The sequence below is a fragment of the Podarcis liolepis genome (assembly GCF_965112155.1).
Source record: "Podarcis liolepis genome assembly, chromosome: 2".
NCBI classification, from domain to species: domain Eukaryota; kingdom Metazoa; phylum Chordata; class Lepidosauria; order Squamata; family Lacertidae; genus Podarcis; species Podarcis liolepis.
In genome coordinates, this window is record NC_139555.1 from 29,014,905 (window position 1) to 29,037,183 (window position 22,279).

A 22,279-nucleotide genomic window follows, 5' to 3' on the forward strand; every position below is an offset into this window, starting at 1 on the left:
AGCCCAGAACACCTAGCCATTCTTTTTCAGATTTTTAGGGCAGACTCTCTGCATGGAGGGAATGCAACGGGGGCGTGTGGTGCATGCAAAAAGCTTGCAGGAAGGTGGGAAAGACCCTGACTGAAGCGGCGCCAAGCAGCACTGAAGAAGCACGGATCGGTTGATCTGGTTGATCTGTCAGCCGGCCGGTCCGCGCCTTCAGAGCTCTCCCTTTCACATACAGTGGGGAGGGACGTTTTCCCACCACCCCGGGCAGCCTTTTCGTCTGAGATCTTTCCTGTGGCACTTGTGGGGTTCATGGGCATAGCATAGCTGTCAACATTTCCCCTTTTTAAAGGGAAATTCCCTTATTCTGAATAGGATTCCTTGCAAGGAAAGGGAAAAGTTGACAGCTATGGGGCGTAGCCAAGGGGGGTTGTGAGGGTCAGCTGCCCCCTAGATCAAGTAAAACAATAGAAATACTTAACTAACTGACCAAATCATGTAGGTTCTGCCTCCCCTCTAACAAAAGCCCTGCCCTTACCTAACAAAAATCCTGGCTACGCTCATGGTGGGGTTGCTGATACTGATCTACTTTGCAGACTTGTAAGGATTACTTTATTATTTCGCCAAAATAAAAAAGAAAATAAAGTAATCCTTACTTTATTTACATCTTTATTTACTCTTTATTTAAAAGATTTAATCAGATGTAATTTGGCGTGGGTCTGTTAAAAATCTGGAAAACCAATAAATAGCATTTCCACCCCCACCCCATATTTTTAACAGATCTACACCAAATTACATCTGAATTAATCTTTTGTTGTAAGGATTACTTTAAACACACACAAACACACAAGTGCATCGCTCAGCTCTCCCAATGAAAAGTGTCCCTTGGGCGTGCAAGAGAGAGGGGGGGAGAAGGGTGTCGTTGCCATGACGACAAGGGGCGGGCCAGCCCCGTACCTGCTCCCCACAACCCGCCAGCAACTCGGGAAAGCGCTGCAGCCTCTCCCGGACGCGACCCCAGACTCCTCGGCTAGACATGGCGGCGGCCAGCAACCGTCCGGCCGCTACTGGGCGGCCGCAGACATCACCATGGCGGCGCCTTCCGCGGCGCAGCTCCCATTGGCTCAGCGGAGCTCCGCCGCCCGCTGATTGGCCCCCGCGGGGCCGAACACGCAAAAGATCTCCGGAGTGAACCGCAGCCCCATTATGCCTCGTCCTGATTGGACCGCCGCTACATCCGATGGCGTAGAACGTTTCTCGCCCTTACCTTGGGTGGCGGCGTCCGGCTGTGACAGCTACTTCCCGCTCGCCGGAGGATTGGATTGGCTGGCCCTTGCAGGCTCGCCGTCCGATTGGAGCGCGTCAAGTTCCGGAAGGCGAGGCAGTGAAGCTTCCATATGCTCGGGCTCGGAAATTGCCATGGCGGCGGTACCTCTGCGGGATCGGCTGAGCTTCTTGAGCCGGGTATAGAAGGGAGAACGTGCTGCTGAGTGGGAGCTTGGGGGCGGGGGTGCCGTGGGGAAGAGCGCCTGGGGTGCCAGTTTGTCAATGTTGCTCCATTTAAAATCTCTGGGTTTGGAAATACACCTTGCCGGAGAAAGGCTCGGCAGGGAACCCTTTCCCCAATTCCCCCTGACACTATTAATGAAAGGAGTTTCTTTTTCTTTTGGAAAAGGAAAAAGAGGGAGCACACCGAACTGATGCGATCTTTGTGAGGAGCTTCACCAGATTATTCTATTGCAGTTACTGATGGGGCTTAAGCCTTATAGCACAATGGATGAGAGTTATAGCGATGAAATCTTTATACAAAAGCATCTTCCTTTGAGGTAGAGAGTCAAAACTCCCAGGGCCAGATTACCAAATAGGCAGAGTAGGCACGGGCCTAGGGGCCCCATGACTACGGATCAAAATGATATTGGTTTGATCTTGAAAGAAAATTACAATCAAGCTTTCTTAGTTCAATGTCATCCTGGTAGAGCCAGGGGAGGGGCGAGATTTCGACTGCCTAGGGGCCTGCACAGGGTTTAATTTAGCACTGGAAAATACATACGTTCCAGGTTTGCAATATATGTTTGCCTCATGTAGGAGTCTTTGCTTTGATTGTAAGACTAGAGTCGGTTGTTTTGAGAACTTCACAATTGCGCCACATGAAGTGATTAATGGGGGGTGGAGATGTATAATACTGTGATGTAATTGTCATCATCCTCAAGAAGGACTAGTGTATGAGTTGGTCTTGTTCCATCCTTGTAACCGTGACTTGTGCTGGTTGTTTCTAAGTTGCTGAGTCGTCAGGGCCCCCATGCTGTAATATGGTCACACAGCTTGAAATTGGGGTGGGAGCTCTTGTAAATCCTGCAGTTCAGGTGTTATGGGAAAAAAGAAAGCTTTATGGATGAATGTTTACCTCAGTAACAATACAAAGTCTCATTACATTGACCAGTTGCTGCACCAGAAAATTGTATCTGGAGCCGATACATCATTAGTAGTATTAGTATTACTTTATATGCCACATATGCCAAAATGGCTTCTAAGCAGTTTACAACTATGAAATCAATTATAAAATCCATACATAATTGGATGTACCCAACTACGTTCTATTCAGTCAACCTGTTGAAATTAATGAACCTTGTGTTGATTTACAGGGCTCTGAACAACTTATATCCAGGTTACCTTGCCTAAAGACACAAAATAGTGTCTTTAGCATCCTCAGTTCAGCACTGTGAAATACTCTGACAATAGAGATTAAGCAGACCTTTTCTTTACCGGAGAGAAGATGCAAACTACAATCTGTGACTGTTGTCAAGTGGAGCTGTGGGTTTGTGAGGGGAAATACTACTTCCTTAGCTGCAGCTTCATGGATCGAGTCAGGAGTAACATGCAGGGACAAAAAAATGCAATTATTGCCTTTTGAGAAGGTGCCGCATTATTTGTCTCAGTGACTTTTCTTTTTGTGTGTTTCTTTCTTTCCCTTCCCCCCGTCCCATTCCAGCTACCCATTCTAATCAAAGGTACCTCAGATGATGAAGTCCCATGCCCAGGATATCTGTTTGAAGAGATGGCCAGTATCCTTTGCTCTCTGAAAGAGTTGGGGGTTCATTTGGTTACTGTGATGTTTGCTTTTCCTAGGAAGAGCAGAGGCTAGTGATTAGAACAGAGGCCTGGTCTATCTAATGACGTAGAAACTAATTCAAGCAGAAGTTAGCTCAATACAAATTGCTTCTTTGCCTTTTGGGTGACATCTGTGTTAGTTGATTATTCTGATATGAAAAATAAGAAACGTAGAAAACAGCAGTGTTTACTAAGCTACTCGGATTCCTAGAACAGGGATGCTCTGGGGGAACCTATGGCAATTAGGCTCGTCAGACCTCCCTATTTGGTCCATGAGGCCATTTTGACCAAGCTACCTTTGATGTCATATACACTGTGTCATATATAGTGTGGGCCAAAGGGAATTTTCAGACATATCCAGTCAGGTGATTGGCAGCACCTGCAAAGACCTGCACACAGCACTTTGCAAGCCCCAACTATCATCTGATTGTCAGGGCTTGCAAAGTGATGTGCTCAACAATCAGCTGCTTGTCCATGCAGGCAAAAATGAGTGACCTGATGGCATGGAGATATTGGAGGATTGACAAGTGGACAGCCCCGCCCACCTATCAAATGTGGACTGCAGAGAGTGGGGTAGATAAGGAGCCAGCCCCACTCCAGATACATGCACATGCTTTCCTATCCCTTCCTAATACTTCACCCATACTTTAAACCATATCTCCAGCAAGTGTAATTGTTTCAGATCTGCATGTAAACTTTTTTAAAAAAGAAAATTCCACTGTTGCTATATGCCAAAAACAAATAACATTTCTTACTCTGCTGAAGGAGAGTACAAGTCAAATCATAGTGTGGCATAAACAGCAGCTGAAACATGGCACCTTGGGCAGGGCCTGGCACGACCTTCCAGGTGATCCTTCACCATCAGTCCCTTTACTTTCCTGGCTCCTTAACAGCACAAACTTCCAGAGATCTCACATGACTCAGCAGGAAGCAGTCACTGCCTTCTTGAGTACCTCCTCAATCGCCTTCAGAGCAACTCGTGTAATGTCAAGTTGAAGGTAATTGAAAGAGGGTAAAGGAAAAGGGTGAGCAGAGATGCCCTTAGATCTGGAGACAACTCCCTTTGCTTTGTGGATTTCCAGCCCAATACTCCTAATCCCAGCTAAGCCTCCCCTCTGCATCCTCAGGTGCTCAAGATCCTGCTCCACATGTGCAGCCATGGCTCTTCATATTTCCTTCTGCAGCTGAAGCGGAATGCTTCCTTCATCCAGGAGGCCACTGGTAGGCAACACATGGTGGCTTGGCTATATTGATAAACAAGGAAGAGTATCTTCCTAATATTCATATAACACTTTAAGGGCCAAACATAATCTATATTAGCTCCATATCTGTGCTCTTAAGTGCAGGGCTTATTCTGAACTCCAATGGCCAGAGTATGGGGCCCGACCTAGATTATCACAACTGATGATTTCTCCCCACATTCCACCGAATATAGAGTTATTATTTATTATTGCATTTTACTCTTGAGGGAAGCTTTGAATGTTTGATGGATTACTGTATTTTAATATTTTGTTGGAAGCTGCCCAGAGTGGCTGGGGAAGCCCAGCCAGATGGGCAGGGTATAAATAAATTATTATTATTATTATTATTATTATTATTATTATTATTAACTAAAGCAAATGATGAAATGGACCTATGCAACACTTTCCACTTTTCAACAAATACCGAAATAAAAGTGCCCATAAAAATTCAGAAAGAAAGTGCCCTAGAAATTCATGTTATGCAAGAAAACTCATTGAGAGGTAACTGTTCCTCCAACAGTTCACTTCTCAAGGAGTTTTCTTGCATTACTGGATTTCTGGGGGCATTTTTATAGGCACGCACCATAATTGTACTGTAATATCTCTCCTTTATATATTTTGTTTTGCCACGTAATACAGTGGTGCCTCGCAAGACGAAATTAATCCGTTCTGCGAGTCTCTTCGTCTTGCGGCTTTTTCGTCTTGCGAAGCACGGCTATTAGCGGCTTAGCGGCTATTAATGGCTTAGCGGCTTTAAGAAAAAGGAAACAAACTCGCAAGAACTCGCAAGACGTTTCATCTTGCGAAGCAAGCCCATAGGGAAATTCGTCTTTCAGAACGACTCAAAAAACGGAAAACTCTTTCATCTTGCGCGTTTTTCGTCTTGCGAGGTACCACTGTATAGTGCAAGATACTGTGGATAAACATGTCTTTTTTCTGTTTGGGCCAGTCCTCAATGTTGGGAATATTAGCACCGTAAAGTACTGCATAGGCGTTTTTTTGTTGCTGAGAGACAGTGAAATTAATCAACCCAACAGTTGGTCTTGGAACTGTGCAAGGGAGTGGGCCGCAGGAAACCTGACTTGTTTAGGGCACCCAGGGATGACCCGCTCCTCTGCCTTGCAGTGTTTGCAGGGCCTCCTGATCCTCTCCACGGCAACAGCTTGTATCAGAAGGTGCGGGTGACTGCACAGGTGAGTAAAAAGTCCTGGGCACAAGAGATCTGGGTAGGCTCTTAAAGTCCTTTCACATGGTAGGCTTTCTGCCTGGCTTCTTCACCTGGTTGCCGCTAGCGTACTTCTTTCCTTTGCAGGACCTGGCAAGCGCTTTGTTTTCAGATGTGTTGCTACCCCAGCCTGTTGCTATTCCACCTAAAGAGCTGCCTTCAACAGGTAAACCGCTACTCCCCAGGGGAACAGAAATCTATTCAGCATCCAGACTCCTCCTGAAAAGTCTTGGATCCTTTTGCACTTGTATATATAAAAATTTATTAGTTTTTTAACATATAATTTTCAACAATAATTAAACATACTTTTATATCTTATACAATTTTTTGACTTCCATCAATCACATCTGAAAATTTTCAAATCTATTCACTTAAATTACATTTCTTACTTTCACTATTACATTTAAATCTCATAACTAATATCTCTATTCTTTTTCTACTTTGCAATATTTCATATATATTTCTCCTTACAAAACTTCTTGTAGTCCTGCTAGCGTAATTTGTTGATTATATTTGCTAGTCAAATAGTTCGTATATTTCTTCCAATCTTCTGTAAATCTCTGGTTCTGCAGGTTTCGAAACCTTTTGCACTTTTTCAAAAGAACAGTTCACTTCCGTATTCAACGGAGCGTTTCACTTTCTGTCCTGTCTGTACAGACCTTTCAGTGGGGATTCAACCAGCACTGCTTCTTCCTGTTTTGCCCCCATACTAGCTTGTATTGAGAGAGGGAGCGTGGCAGGTTGTTGGCCTCAAAAAGGACACTCTGTCCAGCTCTTCCTGCCCAGGAGGACAAGAACAACCTGCACTGTCTCTCTCAAGCATTCCAGGAGATCAGAGTGAACCACAGATCTTGTTTTATGGCCAAGTGAGAATGCTGAAGCAGGGGGAGATGCAAACGGGGCCTTGGAATCTCCCCCTGTTCATACTGTTTGACCTGAAACCATTTTTTAAAAAAAATTTTAAGTCCAGAAGGCTCAGCTAGCACTTGCCTGTGAGCAAAATATCCCTGATGCTTTTATGAGGTGGTTGAGATAAAAACTTCAGTATGGAATCTGGTTTTCATGTGCAACTATTTAAAAAGGGACCTTTTAAGCTACTATTGTCTATCATAAGGACACACCACACCCAACCCTTGCATGTTCTGTTGGTGCGAAAGGAAAGCCGTACTCAAAGCAACTTAAGACTTCCCATGTCAATAGGCTATTCATGCTGACTTCCCATCTCACCTTGGCGTGATAGCATATGCTTGCTGGTAGGAAATAAGCATGCCACCACCATACTGGTCTTGCTTTTCATTTATGCTCGTTTTATTGCCTCCCTTCCCAGGAATGGGTTCCAGGCCCAGCCCCCATGGCTCACTCCAAGGCTTTGGTTTTGAAAGAAGTGGCTCCGGTAAGCATTGGGTTTGGAAGTCTTGAGTGTTACTACTGCTGTCCTTGAGGAGCACCCCCAGTTCTTGGGACAAGGTCATCATGCTGCCTGCATGCTGGATCTCAGCCCCTGCTCCAGTGCTACGTGATACCTGCTGATAGCTCTCCTCTTGGCTTCTAAGCCACTTTGAGAATTTGCACTGTAAAGAAGGCCAACATGGTTCAGGCAAGGGCAATTGAGGCCCTGAAATGAAGGTACTGAAGGGAAGGACCCAAGTCTTTTCCTGCATGAAGCTTTCATCTACTGGATGGAAACAGCCAGTGGTGCCATCTTAGGGCAGCATTGTTCTCCTGCTCTAGAAAGAGGAACATCAGCAACCAAACACACCCTAGTATCTTGAAGATCCAAGGCTGGTATAAGTGGAGGAAGCCTCTTTTAGTAGTCTTGGACTCGTCTTCCATTCTTGGGCTCTCTTTCCAGAATTAATGGCTATGGTTTGATGTCCTTTGGAAGGCTTCTTCCTGTGCCCTGGGGTTTTCTCAGTGTCTATAGTGTATAGACCCAGGGTGGCCAACAACTTTCAGATGTTGCTTGATTGCAGCCCCCATCATTTCTGGACCACTGGCTATGTTGGCCGGGGCCAATGAGAGTTGGGAGTCCAACAACATCTGGAGGGCACCATGTTGGCTGCTTGTGGTATAGGCTGACAAACCACTATGCCCTGACCTGCTAAGCAGCCTGCCTGCCTTTGTTACTGTTGCAGCATCCACTGGCAAAGTTCTGCTGGCCACCATCCAGAAGGCAGCGGAGGTGGTTGCCAATGCCATGCTCCCTGGTCAGGAGCTCCCTTGTCCCCATGGTAGGGAGCTGAAGGATGATGCCTACGAGCCAGTGACAGCACCTTTTCCAGGCAAAAGCTCCGTCTTGCCCACAAAGCCACCTTCTGTCATCGTCCATAAGAAGCGAGGTAAGTGCCTCTGAATGACAGCTGCCGGGAATCGCAGGTGGGTAGAGTGCTGCTGTTTGTGCTCAGGTCTTGCTTTTGGACTTCCTGTGAGCATCCTGCTGGCCACTGTGAAAACAGGAAGTTGGGCTAGAAGGGCCACTGGCCCATTCAGCATTTTATTGTGCTCTTATGCAGCATGGTATATCCTGTTTTCAAAACTTGTATAGAAACTTTATAGAAAGAGGAGCAAATGTTAGGCATTTAGAGCTTCCCTGCATTAGTGAGATGGAATAAAAGAAGCCACTTCTAGGGTACAACTGTCTAGTAGCTGGCGCACAGTAATAATTCAAGTAAAATCCTTTTTCATGTTGCTCGTACTGGGACTGTTAATAACAAATTCTTATCCCAGATCTTGTTGTGGGGATAGGAGGGAAGTTGACGAATCTCAGGTTGTGGATTGTAGTTTTTTGGCGTTGAGATACGGTGGGAGTGGTGTGCAGAGGCCTTCCCTGAACTTAGTTTCTGAGATGCAATGGGCTTCAGTTCTTCCTCCATGGCTGCTCCTCTGAAATTCTTTTGCAGCGACCCATCAGCCAGGGCAAGCAGGAGGTGGCTGGGAGGAGTTGGACAGTGGGCAAAGCTCCCAGAATTCCTTGCAGGAGAACAGTGAGCTGAGTAGGACATCGGATTCCTACAGTAAGTCGGGCAGCGACAACCACTCAGGTGCTCTGGAGCCAGGGAGCATTGCTGAAAGGTGAGCGAGCTGGGCAGGACAAGGGGCTGGGAACGGGCCTGGGCCAACTGCTTGCACCTTCAAGATGCACCCATAATGTGAGAATCTCTTGTGGGGCATGGGGGAGAAAGAACAGGCTTGTCAGCTTCCTTCTCCCCACCATTCACAGGACTGATGCTGAGAACCTTGGGGACTGCCTGCAGGAAGTGAGCCTTGTCAGCAAACTCACCAGAGGCTCCAAGGTGTTCCTGACACGCGAGGAGACCCAGCATTTTATCAAGGAGTATGAACACCCTTTCTAACCAAGCCGTCTCTTGACCCTTCTCCTCCTCGCTTCCACCTCTTCTGCATTACTGTAGAAGTACCCAAACACATCGGGTAGCATTCTCAGCAGAAGCCCTGTGCAAGGACTTTTGCTGGAGCAACAAGATTCTTTCCTGCCCCCATGCCCCTCTGAAATTGGATTTGGGGGCGGGAGGTAGCAGGAGAAACCAGTGCACAGGTGAAGGGGGTGGGAAGGACTCTTCCACCTGGCAACCTCAATGCTTTGTGCAGATGGAACAATAGAAAGAATGTGATGTTGAATTCCACCCATAGCCCAGCCCCAGTCCTTGCATGGCTATGCATCCATTTTGTATCTGGGCCCAAGCACTTGTGCACTCGAGACAAAAAATCCAAATGGTGCCTGTTGCAACATTCATTAGCAATAGGAACAGCTGGCAGCTTGCCACTCCTTAATGTTTTTCTTACCCCCCCCCCCACCTGCCTCATTTGTGAAGAACTGTCCATTAGCCATGTAAAAAAGGTGCTTTGACGCTCCTTGCTCCTCTTGGATTAGGAGAGCAAGGAAGGTCCAGGAGAGACCAGGCCACTCTTTTTTTTCCCCTTGCCTTGCAAAACTTCTCCCTGCTCTTCTCCTTTTTTTCTTTTTCTTTTTTTTTTTTTGTTTGGCTGTTGGGCTCAGCACTGTCCCTCTCCATAGGTGTGGGCTGCTGAACTGCGAGGTGGTCTTGGCTATCCTCAACCGAACCCTGAAGGACCCCAGTGAGTGTGTTTGCATGGTGAGTCTCCTGGAAAAGCAATTGTGGAGGGGAAAACAGTCTGGATTACTTCCAACTCAGAGCTGAAATAGCTGTTGGGAAATGGAACTCTTTGGCCACATTGGGGGGGGGGGGGCTGGCTGCAATCTCATTGAGGGTTGGAGCCTAGGACTAATATTTTTTTTCTTGCCACATAAGGCTGGGCTGTGGAGCAAGAGCAGCTTCTGTTTGTTTCTTTCCAGTGAAGCAACATATTATGAGAGGCCTGAATGAGTGCTGATGTTCAAGCTGGACCCAGTGTGCAAGCCCAGGGTCTTCTTAACCCTGCTGCTTTCCTTTCCCCCCACAGAGAGCCATGTGTGCCATCTATTCCCTCATGTGCTCCGACTTGCTCTCCCATGACCAGATATTGGCCATTACTCAGCAGCACTTGCAAGAGCTCAGTCAAGAGAGCCCTGGGCCTGTAGCCAACAAAGCAACAAAGGTAACTCCTGCTTCTGTTTCCACCTTTCGCGTATTGAAATCCTCAAGGGGCGCCCCATCAGTCCCACCCTGGCGAGGGATAACTGTAGGCCAATGGTTTTCTACCAGTGTGCCGTGACACCCTGGGGTGTCTTGAATGATAGTCCTTGGTACCACGGGCAACAATGGCCTCTGTCCCTCTCTCCTCTGATGCCCTCTTGTGTCTCTGCCTCCCAAAGGCTTGCACACCTGTTTGTTGCAGCAGCCCTGGCTACAACCTCCCCAGGCTCTTCGTTGTTTCGCTGGGCTTGTTCCTTCTGCACACAGGGCATGATTGGGTGGGTGGACATAAAGTGGCTGGTTCTGTACGTAGCTTTTTTACTGCTCCATTTCACTTGTTTCAGTAGACCAAGACTGGAATATCTCCCTTCGTACTGCCTCTGGTGCACTCTGGGAGACTTTTGCCTGCTTTTCGGCAGTGCACATAACCTAGTTTAGGTTCTACAGCTTGTTCATCGTGGCTTTAATGAAGATGATACAATCATCTGCCTAGAGAAATCTGACCTAGCCACAGTTGTGCATGCCTTGGTTACGCCCCTATTAGATACTGTGCTGTGCTGTATGCAGGGCTGCCCTTGAGGGCAGTTTGGAAACTACAGCTAGTGCAGAACATGGCTGCTAGAAGATCTGAGGCAGCTGGGTGCTGGATCACAGAATCAAAGAATTGTAGAGCTGCAAGGGACCCTGAGTTGTAGTCCAACTCCCTACAAGGCAGGAATATGCAGCTGTCCCATATGGGGAACGAACCTTCAACCTTGGCATGTTGTTGCTTATCTTTTTTCATTGGTTACATGTCTATTCATTTTGGGTGGCAACATATGGTGCTGGGTTTTGCCTTTAAAAAGTAGCTCTAAACAGTTTGGGACAATGCTGTCTGAAAGTTTACCTACAGCTGCATGAGCTTGCCTAAGCATTGAGATCAGTGTCTGAGACTCTGCTCTCGAGAGCTGTTAGGCTGGTGGGTCCGGGAGGCTGGACTTTCTCTGTGGTAGCCCCAGACTTTAAGAACATATGATGTCATTACTGCTGGTCTCTTTTTATTTATTTTTTTAAGAAAACACTCTAAAACACATTTCTTCAGGTCTGCATTTGGCTGAATTGGCACTGTACTTGAAAAAAATATTTCACTGGGTTTCTTTTGGGTTTTGGGTTTCCCCCCACATGCTTTGGATCCTTATGAGGTGCCTGGGGAGGTCCATGTGCCCTGAAAGGAGACTTAAAATCTTTTAGATAAATAAATGTCCATGCTATAGTAGCTCTTCAAGATTGCCTGAGAACAAGGCATCAAAGAGTCAGTGGGAGAACACAGTAGTTTCTTCCCAAAGTTGATAGCGTTGTTGAAACTAAGACCTGATCTCTGCCTGGAGGGAAGCACCAGGCCCCTCACAATAATCCAGTGGTGGTGAACCTCAGGCCCAGGTTCCAGACACAGCCCTCCAAGCCTCTGTACCCAAACCCAGCCGTACCCTTCACTAGCCCTGCTCCATGGTCTCCTGGAATGCTTTTGCCTGGCTGAATTGCGCCTGTGAACTGGGATGATAACCTTTTGCTTGCTTGGGTGGAGGAAGGATAGATGTGGTGGCTGGTGTGTCACAAACTCTAAGTACTTTCATTGTACAAAGGCGAGAATTGCATCAATTGCTCCACCAACCTTTTGCCTCTGGCCATCCCCACCATTGGTTTGTGGCCCCTGGAAGGCTGCCCTGCCCATGTGGCAATGCAGCCCTTGGCCTGGAAAAGGTCCCCCATGCCCTGCATTAGTCACTCTGAGCTTTGCAAGGAAGAGCAAGATATACAAACAGAAACTCAAGAAAGCAGACCCTTGAGCCCAGTAAAAGTGAATGCAGCAAGGAGGGGCGGAAGTGTTTTCACTAGCCTGGGATGGAGTCGCTATTGGTCCTCTGCCTGTTGTTAGGCTCTCTTGCTCTCTCTTTTTCTTGTGGTGGGTAGAGTCCTCCTTTCCCTGCTTCTGCTACTATTCTTCTCATACTTGGCACACTCCCTCTTTCTCTTCTGCCCCACTTTCAACAGATCTTGCGTCAACTTGAAGCACTCAGCAGGAGCCATCCCACTTCCAAGACCTCTTCTCCGGTTCCCGGCCACTGTGCCCCTGCTAGGACCACACCCAAGCGTCCTGATGACTTACTGGCGGATACAATGCCATTTGCAGAAGAGGCTATCCTCAAACCCCTGAGTCTCGCACCACAGCCCTCCCAAGCACCTGAAGTCCTCACCAGGGCTGTGCATCCATCAGAAGGGCAGGTGCTGGAACCTGGGTCCTCTGGCCAACTTGGAATTAGCCAACCACCTGAGCTTGGCCAGCAAGGGCCAGAATGCCGACTCCCAAACCCTGAACCCCAAGAGGACAGGCCTCCAAGAGGTGATCCAGATGGCACAGTTTCCTTGTTTGCCGGCATGGAGCTGGTCGCACCCTCAAGCATGATATTAGCAGATGCTCTGGAGCAGGAATGTATACCTCCAGCTCCCTGGACAGCACCTTGCACTGGGAGCACCAGAGCCACTGAGGATAACCAGGGACCGTCTGCTTTCTCCTTCCTCAATGCATAGCAGTTCCCTTTGGGCTATGGGCCAGCTTGAGATAGCACCAAATGGATGCGTTTTTCTAGCTCTCTCTGAACTGTTACACACCTGCCTATAGCCAGAGGATGCTATTCTCTTATGCTGCTGTTCTTCATTCCCGAAAGAGGGGAAGAGGCAACATCCATCGCTACACCTCTTATTTCTGCTGGGTCATTGCAAGCATGAAGGAAGACATGAATGTTCAACACTGCCTTTTTAATTTCATCGTTTTCAGTGTTTCTTATTGAACAACAAAAGCACAATCCAACACCCACAGTATAGTCTGTTTTCATATACCTGGTTGCTACAGAAGTGACAGAAATACCCCCTTTACTCTTCCCTTTTCAATTTAAAATCCGTTTCCACTTTTATGTTGTTGTTTTCCTACGTCCTCTGCTTATTACCTTGGGATTCTGACCATAAGAAACGAGGCAGCCTTAAAGAACACTGGCAAACACTAAGGTGCTTCTGATTCTGTCGTGCCAATAATTGAAGGAGAGCTAATGGTGAGGTCATTTTCATAGTCAACAACTCCTGCTATCCTTAAATCTCAGTCCAGGCTTACTCTACAGCAGTCTCCAGTCCTACTGTGGACTGGGGGCTTTCTGTACTGCCTGGTTCTGCTGAAGCTTGAAATTGAGCTAACCCTTACAGCAAAATCTACTCTTTCTCCCCACTCTTTCTTATGGGTCCAGGCAGGCAGATTGTAGCCGAGTTGCTGTCAGGCTCTGTACGTGAGTGGGGCTTTGAACATACAAACCACCAGGATATTAAAAGTGGTACAGCTGGCATTGCTTACCAGCACACTCCATTCATTAAATCTTGTAGCACAGAGCCTCCTGCAATGCTTCAATCAGAACAGAGAAACTATCTGTTGGGATTATTTATTAATAAACAAGTAGAAAACAACATAATGCCCCAGTGTAAATCAATGGAGGTGTCTATTCCTAGAGTGCTGTGTTCAGTTCCTCTCTGCACCCTTTTACCTGCTTCATGGGTACTTGGTCCAGGAAATACTATACACTACATCAGGCACTTCACCACAGCTTGTGCCGTAACCAGATCTGCTTCTAAGTGGTGACTGTTCTGTGGTTAGGCCATGGGAGGGGAGTATATTCCACACTTTCATATATGCCAGAACTGGTCCCTGGTACAAATTAAGCCCTGCCTTTGGATTTCCTACCACCAGTATTAATAGTAAGCAATACTGTTGAGATGAATTCATACAACAGGCGCATGCAGCTATTAGTAGATATGTTTCTCAAGTTATCATCTACTCAGAATGAATTTGGTGTGTGTTTTTTTAAGGAGCCCTGGGCAAACTATTGACAGACACTTAAAAATTGAATGGGGGTGGGGAGGGAGAGATATGATAATATGGTTTTAGGTGTTTTCTCCAAAGTTAAATAGTTAAATCTTCTCTCGTATGCGCTCCCATCTGCTCCCAGAGCGTTGGAACCACAGGACAGGTTTGGATAGCATGGGGTCAGGGAGAGGGAGGTGCAGTTGTATAGTGCAAGCAGAAGTCCTTGCATGAACAGGACAATTTTGCTGGATGCAACCCACAGCGGCTGGTGACGTCACAGGCATCTTCCAATAGGTCCCCACAACATTAATGCAACCACCTTTCTCACAGGAAAATGCATTGTGATGAATCTTCCTGCCAAGTTAACAATTACTTTTCCAGCAACTCCCTTTGACAAACAGCGGCTTGCTGATAACAGGGGTTCTAGCTGGGGTTTCACCATGTCAGTGGGTTACTGATGTTTGCAGTCCGCCCTGTCTAGAATTGGCTTATATGAAGAATGCCATACCTTACACTTGCCCCTTACAAAAAAAGAACAAAGTTGAAACTCTAGAGACCAGGATTAACCTTAGTCAGGTTCTTTAAAATGTACACGAAACAAAACACATTCTCCAGATCTGCAGTTTCCATTAGTAACTGAAGATCATTTTACAGTACAAGATGTTTTTAAACATCTCCTTCTGTGAGCTACTGGTCAAGGACAGGCTCAATATTTGCGACAAAGGAGAAATAATCTAAAACCAGAAAAATATTTCCGAGACCTTCATTATTACAGTGGTGCCCCGCAAGACGAATGCCTCGCAAGACGAAAAACCCGCTAGACAAAAGGGTTTTCCGTTTTTCGATGCGCTTTGCAAGACGAATTTCCCTATGGGCTTGCTTCGCAAAACAAAAAAGTCTTGCGAGTCTTACGATTTTTTTCGCTTCCCCCCCTTTTTCTAAGCCACTAATAGCCTTTTAGCTGCTAAGCCGCTAATAGCCGCTAAACCGCTAATAGCGCCAATCCGCTAATAGGGTTGCTTCGCAAGACGAAAAAACCGCTAGACCAAGAGACTCGCAGAACGGATTAATTTCGTCTTGTGAGGCACCACTGTATATGGCACAGCTTTCTGTTTCCCTTTGGTCAGTAATTGACCCAGTACCTTAACTAGGCACCCCGGCTTCTGTTCTTGCCATGTTTAGCCCCCTTGCCTAACTTTTATCTACCACTAGCTGTCTGTCTTCCACTTTACTTTGTACTCAGTTGCCCTTTTTCAAATAGGCATATATATATTTATATCCCTTGCAAATGGGCTGGCATGGGTGAGAAGAGGGCTTGCTTTACTCTTGTTTACTGGCTACGCACAAAATAACTAAAAGCTGTACCATTACAGTCAAAATGCTGAATGGATGGACCAATGATTTGGTCTTGCATTCTGGCTCTTTTGTAGAACTAGAATTGTTTTAGTGAGGTTCCTCTTTATTGATAAGGAGAGTCTGGTTATTTCCAGCCAGAAGTGATATTGCTTTAGGGAAATGTGACCCCTTGAGCAGGTCAGGCAACTCTGAATCCATGTGAAAAGAATGTAAAGGCCTCTTTGTTCTGCAGCATTTAACTTGATGAAGATTCAGTTCTCATTAGCATTGATGGCACAGCTGCCATTTCTTAAAAAGCATACTACTTTTCCCTCTGAGAGCACACCTGCCCTGACTTTTGTGTGCTATCAACCACTCCGAAAGGGATTGGGGGGGGAGTGTGTGTGTGTGTGTGTGTGTGTGTGTACACAAAGTCCTTTATAGAAAGTACACCCTCTTCTCTTTTTTTAAAAAAAATAATATTTATTAAAAGTTTTAAGAATTTAAAAAAGAAGTAAAAAAGAAAGAGAAAAAGTAAACAATACAAATCAATACATTACAGTACAGTACATATAAAAAAGCAAAAGACACAATACATCAAAACAAAAACAAAAGCAAAAACAATTAAAAACACATCCAATATTTCCATATCTTTATCTTTCATTAACTTGTTTCATCGACCTCCTCACACCTCCCTTTTTGTGTTTTAGTTATTAATTATTTCAGCAAATCCTTTCCATCTTTCACTGTTTCCTGTCATTTAATTATCTTAATTTATTTTAACCTTATCTTACCATTAAAACCCTAAAACTTATTTATACTTAACTCCTTATAACATTTCTACTAAAGCCATATAATTTCATTCCAACATTTTTCTAACACTCATTAATTTTGCAACATTTCTCTAAATAAATTTTTTAAAAACTTTTTTCCAATCTTCTTCCACCGTCTCTTCTCCCTGGTCTCGGGTTCTGTCAGTCCTTTCTATCAATTCCATATGGTCCATCAACCTGGTGACCTTCTGTCCGAGGCTCTTATCTCTTTTCCATGTCCCTTCTGCAGATCTTCTTCATATTTATACATGCACTTTACTTTATCTTCTGCTGATCTTGTTCTTAATTTCCTTCCTTTGGCACTGAAGAGTAGATCTCGGGGAAACTCCAACCTAACAATGTCTTTATTCCTTCTCGACAGGTCAGCCCATTCTCCATAGTCAGAACTAAAGTCCAAAAGATATTTCAGAGCGTGTTTCAGAGTCCCTCCAAAGCTAAAGGCCCCCACAACTCCAATCTCCCCCTGACCCAAGAAAGTACACCCTCTTCTCATCAAGCCTAAGGTTGAACTGCTTGAGTGGAATCTGTCTGGCACTCAAGGTGATGGCCTGTTATTAATTGTGCTATGCTGTATTTGTTCATTTTGCTGGGCAACCAAAGTGTAACTGATCCATATTATTTCTTGGTTTAATCAGGACCCTCAAATCTATTGGTCACCCTGCCTTGAGCCAAGCCAGAAACAGGCAAGCTGCAATCTGATCCTATCCATGTTTACTCAGAAGTAAATCCCATTGCATTTGCGTGGGCTTTCCCCCAAATAAATGTGTATCAGATGGCAGCTTTAATATTCCCTCCACACAACTTGATCTAGCATTGACTCCAATGCATCCAGTCTTTTTTCAATGTCCCCACTAGCTGTGTAATATAATCCTGCTTTGATGCTTATCTCCTGTTTTCCCTCTTTTGCTCTTAATGCTCTAACTATCCTTATTTGTCGCAGCTGTTCCTTCACTTGGTGCGCAGAGGGATGCTCACTGGAGAGGGAGGTAATAAACGGTGCATTGTATCTGAGAAGAACCACACTTATGCTGTTTGGTGTTCCTAAATCCACTGAAACCAATAGGCTTAAGCAAAATTAACCTTGCATAGGATTGGGTTGAAATTTTATAAAACATGGTAACACAAGCAATGGAATGCAGATTGCAGCTGAAAGCACACACTAGATTTATGATCAGCACTGTTCTGAGTGTTGAGTGTGTATGAAAAGTGTTCTGCCCTGTCCCAAAATGGGGTGGATTAAGTATTCCCCGTCTCTCTTATTTCCCCTGTTATTTTGAGAACTCTTACAGGATTGCTGCTGTTTTAACCCAACAGGGTTAAGAATAAAGCATAAGCTGTGCCTGTTGGCAGGCAAAAATGACAGTACAAAAACTCTTTTGCTGTTCCACACATCAAAATGCACCTTGCATAAAAAGCATGTAGATTATTATGTAATGTTTGGCTCTGGAATAAGTGTAAATAACTGTTAGAACAGGCACTGGTAGATGTTGCAGCAGGGGTACTGGAAGTATACCCGGTAGTGGAAGTTTATTTAAACAATGTAAGCATTCTGTTGTATAGTTTTGATCTGAACGTGAGAAACATAATTGAATCCAGAGAGATCCCAGCACCCGATTCCAATCCAAAGGCTTGCCAGGGGCAAGATGCGTAAATTTTACATTTTGTAAAACAGATGCCTAGAATTGATATTCTAAAGAACTGTAACTAAGATTTCCCTACCTCCCACTCCCCAACTTGCTACTTTTCTAAATGCAGGGTGGGTTTGTTTTAACGGAAAAGCATTCAGTCAAGTGAGCCCTAGCTTGTAGTGGTGCAGCCCCAGCCAAGGGTTGCCGCCACAGTGAGAACTAAGCTGAAGTGATGCTAATTTCAGGGATGACTCAGAGCAGTTAAATTATGTCTGTTCATGCATCCGATCATGGTCTCCTTTGCTGCGCTGGTGTACCTTTTTATCCACCCACAATACTGCCATTGAATATCCTTTCTCATTTAATACTTCACGTTATGAGCATTAGCATAGCATTTGTGGATATTCTGGTCCTAGCTTCAGCTGATTCCTGACTGGCAGTTAGAAGTCAGGCTTACACGTGCCTAACAAGGCTACCAAAAACATCCTTCTTGTCTCTTAGGCATGGCTGCAATTGCTTTGAGATTACTTGGGGACCAAGAAGCTGGCTGAGCATATGATGCCGCCTTAAATGGGCATGCATTGCCATCAGCTTTGAAAAAGAGATTGGGTAATTATTTGACCAGCTCCATACGTTTCCAGAACAGTCCACCATGAAATATAAAACAGCTACAGAGACAAAAAAAAAAAAAGGATGGATACGATCAACTTAATTAAGTTTCATAATTCGTTCGCATGAATGCGTTCATTCGTTCAAATGGATTCAGCCATGTGGTTATGGTGACCTAGCCCCGAACCACACGGTCCCTGGGAGGGGAGGGATGCGGATCGCATTGCAAGCCAGCGATTGCTGGTGTTTTGGTCCCAAACCCCATATGCATGAGCAGCCTGTACTGAAAAAATAAATAAAAATACTGCTGTTGGTTGTGGGAACGGGCTTCCTCTTCCCAGCGCTGGTTAAAAGTATTATCGCTTCTACGATGCTGACTAGCAACGTGCATGGTGGTGGCTTCAGGAGCAGCAGTTGCTTTAAGGCAAGAAAAAGGAGGGTGCCTGGGGCTTGGATCTCGCAATAATAATAACGATATTTTTTTATTTATACCCCACCCTTCCCGGTTCAAAAACCGGGCCCAGGGCGGCTAACAACAAATTTAAAACATTTAATTGTAAAAGCAGCATAAAATACAGTATAAAAACATGAGTAACAATAAAATTCAAAATTCAGAAATCAATTTAGGGGAAATAAGCATTAGATAATCCCCAGGGCTAGCTGGCTGAATTGGTCCTACTTGGGCCAGCAAGGAGGCCAGGGGAGAATTAGATCAGGCAAGAGGCGGCAACGGGGGGAACCCTGGAAGTTGCAACCGGGGTTCAGAGGGAGACCCCCGTTGGAAAGAGGGAAGGGGGGAAATACCCAACAGACCCAGCAAGGAGGAAGTGCCTGATCTGGTTGCAGGACTAAGTCGGGGGTCGTCGCCTTTGTGGTGCAAGCCCCTCCTCCTCCTCTACATGCTTCTCCCCCCCATAGCCCGCAAACGTCTCTCTCTCTCCTCGCGGGTCTCCCGCCCGCCGCCTTTCTTGCGCCCTCAACCTAGCCCCGGCGCCGGCAGAAGGACAAGTCGGCCAGCCGGTAAGGAGCCGGGCCTCTCCAAACTCTGGCCAATGCCGTGGCAAAGCGGAGGCGGGCCTCCCCTTCGCACTAGTTCGCGTGTGCCTCTCACGGCGGCGGCGGCTGCCGCTACGTCTTCCGCTGGTCTCCCTCGCTCTCTTTGCCGGGCCGTGGACTGGAGTCGCAGCCTCAGCATCAGGGGGCGGGAATTTCCCATAATGCTCTAGGCGGGCGGCCCGGGGGATGAGCGGGCATTGCGTCTGAGAATGACCCCAGCGCAGGACTAGGCCCCTACATCATAAAAGTGGGGCGGAAAGTGGGGGGGGGAGCAGCCGCCTCCGGGGGCCATTTTTTGGGGGGGAGGGGTGTAGATAGAAAACCCCCCTCGGTTTAAGGCTAGGCCTTCCTCTCAGCCCAACTGAGCCTGTGTGGAAGCGGGGCCGGGGGGGGGCGGCTCTCGCCATCATCACCTGAACCACTAGCGAGAAGGAGAAGGTTCGTCTTTTGGGTACCTGCGTGAGGTAAGTCTGTGTGTGTGTGCGTGTGTGTGTGCGCGCGCGCCATATATGATATAGAGGGGGGGCCAGACAGTGGCCATCCTCTCTCTACCCCCCTCCCCCAACCCTGCCACCCTGCAGGCTGCTGCATGTTTGCATTGTTTTGCAGAGTCCTGCTTGAGCTGGCTTAAAACCCCAGGCTTTTGCAGAGCCCCTGGCCCTGTAAGCTTGCATCTTGGGATGGTGCTTCTTTGCAACTGTTAAACAAGCACTGTGACAAGGAGGAGGAGCTAGAACTTGTTTTGGATGCCTTTCCCTTCCTCTCTGGAGAAAGATGCAACTCTTCCCCACCCGTTTCTAGTATTTTGGGAAGGCACCAGAAAGGTGAATGTTGCTCCCGATCCTGTCTCTCCAGCATCCCTTTTAGGGACTAGTCTGCTGCTCTGAAGTTTTCTCTCCTTTGGATTTTTCAGCGTGAGATCTGGTGTTAAGCACTATGCATCCTGCCGCAAGATGTTTGTGTACTCCAGGGTGCATGATTCATATAGGCTCGCTCGTGTTGTTAGGAAACAGCAGCCTTCTTGAAGAGGCACCAGCCTTATGCAAATACAGTAGTTCAGGTATATCTAATGTAAATAGCATCAGGCTTGGGGAAAATTACATTTTAGGTGCCCAGGTTTCAAGCCCCAACCCCTTCTAAATCCTTTCTTTGCTGCATTTGCTATGTTTACTCTAGTAAGCATAAGAAATGCTTCCAGGTTAAAATAATGCATCACTGGAACACTATAAGTTCTTTGTTATTGGGTAAATAGGGTGATACCTAAAATCCGGTTGACCACTATGAGGAGCATCGTTGAAATTGCCTCATTCAGGTGCTTTAGTGCCAAATTTGTCGTACAGATGACAGGAGTATTGAACTTTCAAGACACCGGAAAATGAAAGCAAAAAGTAAACAATGAAACTGTGTAACTATACAGATTGTATGAAGCTTTTCATTCGCCTTGAATGATATTGAACCTATGCAAAGGCTGACCACACTTTAGCAGTTTCATCCTGTCATGTTTGCTGCCTTGAATCTTAACACTGTTTCTCTAATGAAATAGCTATGAGCTGTCTAGTTGCTGGCTTCACCCATATCAATGGGGTGTGTGTCTATGGTTTCCATAGAGAGGTTTGTGTTTATCTTTCCTGGGCCAACGTATTTGCAATTGAAAGCACTTGTAGGGAAATAGGTGTGTGGATGGGCAGTTTCTTTGTTAAGAGACAAATCAAGTAAGGCTAACCTAATATGATGTGTGTGTGTGTGTGTGTGTGTGTGTGTGTTATAAAATGAGAACATTTATCAGAATAGATTAATTTACTAGGAGAGCACTGGAGGATGGGAAGCTATAACTGGTAGAATTATGTACCCCTCTATGCACTAGTTTGCTGGGACTCACTTTGGGCCAAAGTTCAGGCATATAAATGCTCTTATGAATAAAATCTGGCCAGTGTGAAATAATGCATATGCATATCCTTAAGCTTGGCCTCATAGTCACTTGTACCTTATCCTTTTCTGAAAGCCCATATACTCTTATGTGTCTGGCATTGCCAGGAACTGTTCATTTATCACATGTTGTCAACTGGGAAGGGTGAGGGGGGAAAGTGATGAAGTAATGGCTTTTCTCTTACTTGCACCACACTGCTTACGAGAGGTTGAGCTGCTAAGGAGATATTATTGTAAAACAAGAATGGCAGTTCAGCATGGGAGGATGTAATGTCAGGGCAGAACTGGGCAGTCTGTGGCGCGCGCACACACCATGTTCTAACATTAATGTTTTGTATTGTTTTGTGTGTTTGTTTACTGAAAAGTAGAGGCAGGAAGCTGCAAATTTCAGCAGAGGGAGTACTTAGATAACATTTCGCCCTCACGCCCCATGTCAGTCAAAATTACCCTCCCCAAGCTGTTGTTCTTCCTGCTGGGAAAAAGTTACAAGGACCCTATATTTTTCATCCTATGGTTTCATCCTATGGCAGAAAATGGCAGGGAGGGAAAACATTGAGATGTTCTGCTAATCTGATGTTGCTTTTCAGTGGTTTTAAAACAAAACATATCCACTAGACTGTGCATGGATTCCCCTGTATCTTCTAGTTTGGCCATTAGATACTTAGGGACCAGCATTGCCTGATATGGCTTTTGCATCGGGAATGCATAAAACGGTAAAGGGACCCCTGACCATTAGGTCCAGTCGTGGCCGACTCTGGGGTTGTGGCGCTCATCTCGCTTTATTGGCCAAGGGAGCCAGCGTACAGCTTCCGGGTCATGCTAAATTGTTGCATG

The 22,279-nt window shown here is 46.0% G+C and overlaps 2 protein-coding genes across 24 annotated transcripts in view; both read left to right on the forward strand.

The window, feature by feature from the left end:
- The first annotated feature begins 1,176 nt into the window (after positions 1–1,176).
- TEPSIN (TEPSIN adaptor related protein complex 4 accessory protein) lies at positions 1,177–13,123 on the forward strand. Of its 2 annotated transcripts, none has more exons than XM_083490051.1 (13): positions 1,177–1,449; positions 2,975–3,047; positions 4,000–4,091; positions 4,221–4,314; positions 5,460–5,527; positions 5,647–5,725; positions 6,887–6,952; positions 7,695–7,898; positions 8,460–8,631; positions 8,780–8,893; positions 9,593–9,671; positions 10,000–10,134; positions 12,204–13,123. In XM_083490051.1, exons 1-13 carry the CDS (start codon positions 1,192–1,194, stop codon positions 12,738–12,740), a joined length of 1,971 nt encoding a protein of 656 aa, XP_083346177.1. In that variant the 5' UTR covers positions 1,177–1,191; the 3' UTR covers positions 12,741–13,123. The 2 variants fall into 2 exon arrangements, with proteins under 2 accessions (XP_083346177.1, XP_083346178.1); XM_083490052.1 differs by lacking the exon at positions 1,177–1,449 and adding an exon at positions 1,687–1,811 and having other exon boundaries at positions 4,002–4,091.
- Positions 13,124–19,185: 6,062 nt separating this feature from the next.
- Positions 19,186–22,279, forward strand: part of CEP131 (centrosomal protein 131) — a 29,624-nt gene continuing 26,530 nt past the window's right edge. For 10 of the 22 annotated variants that reach the window (XM_083489862.1, XM_083489866.1, XM_083489865.1 and 7 more), the window contains exon 1: positions 19,531–19,983. Coding sequence is in view for 11 of the 22 variants with exons in the window: in XM_083489873.1 (XP_083345999.1) it covers positions 19,363–19,483 (121 nt within the window). In the remaining 11 variants the exon portion in view is untranslated. Of the gene's footprint in view, positions 19,484–19,530; positions 19,984–22,279 lie in introns of those variants that run through there. The other 12 variants (XM_083489877.1, XM_083489861.1, XM_083489876.1 and 9 more) reach the window with 10 other exon arrangements.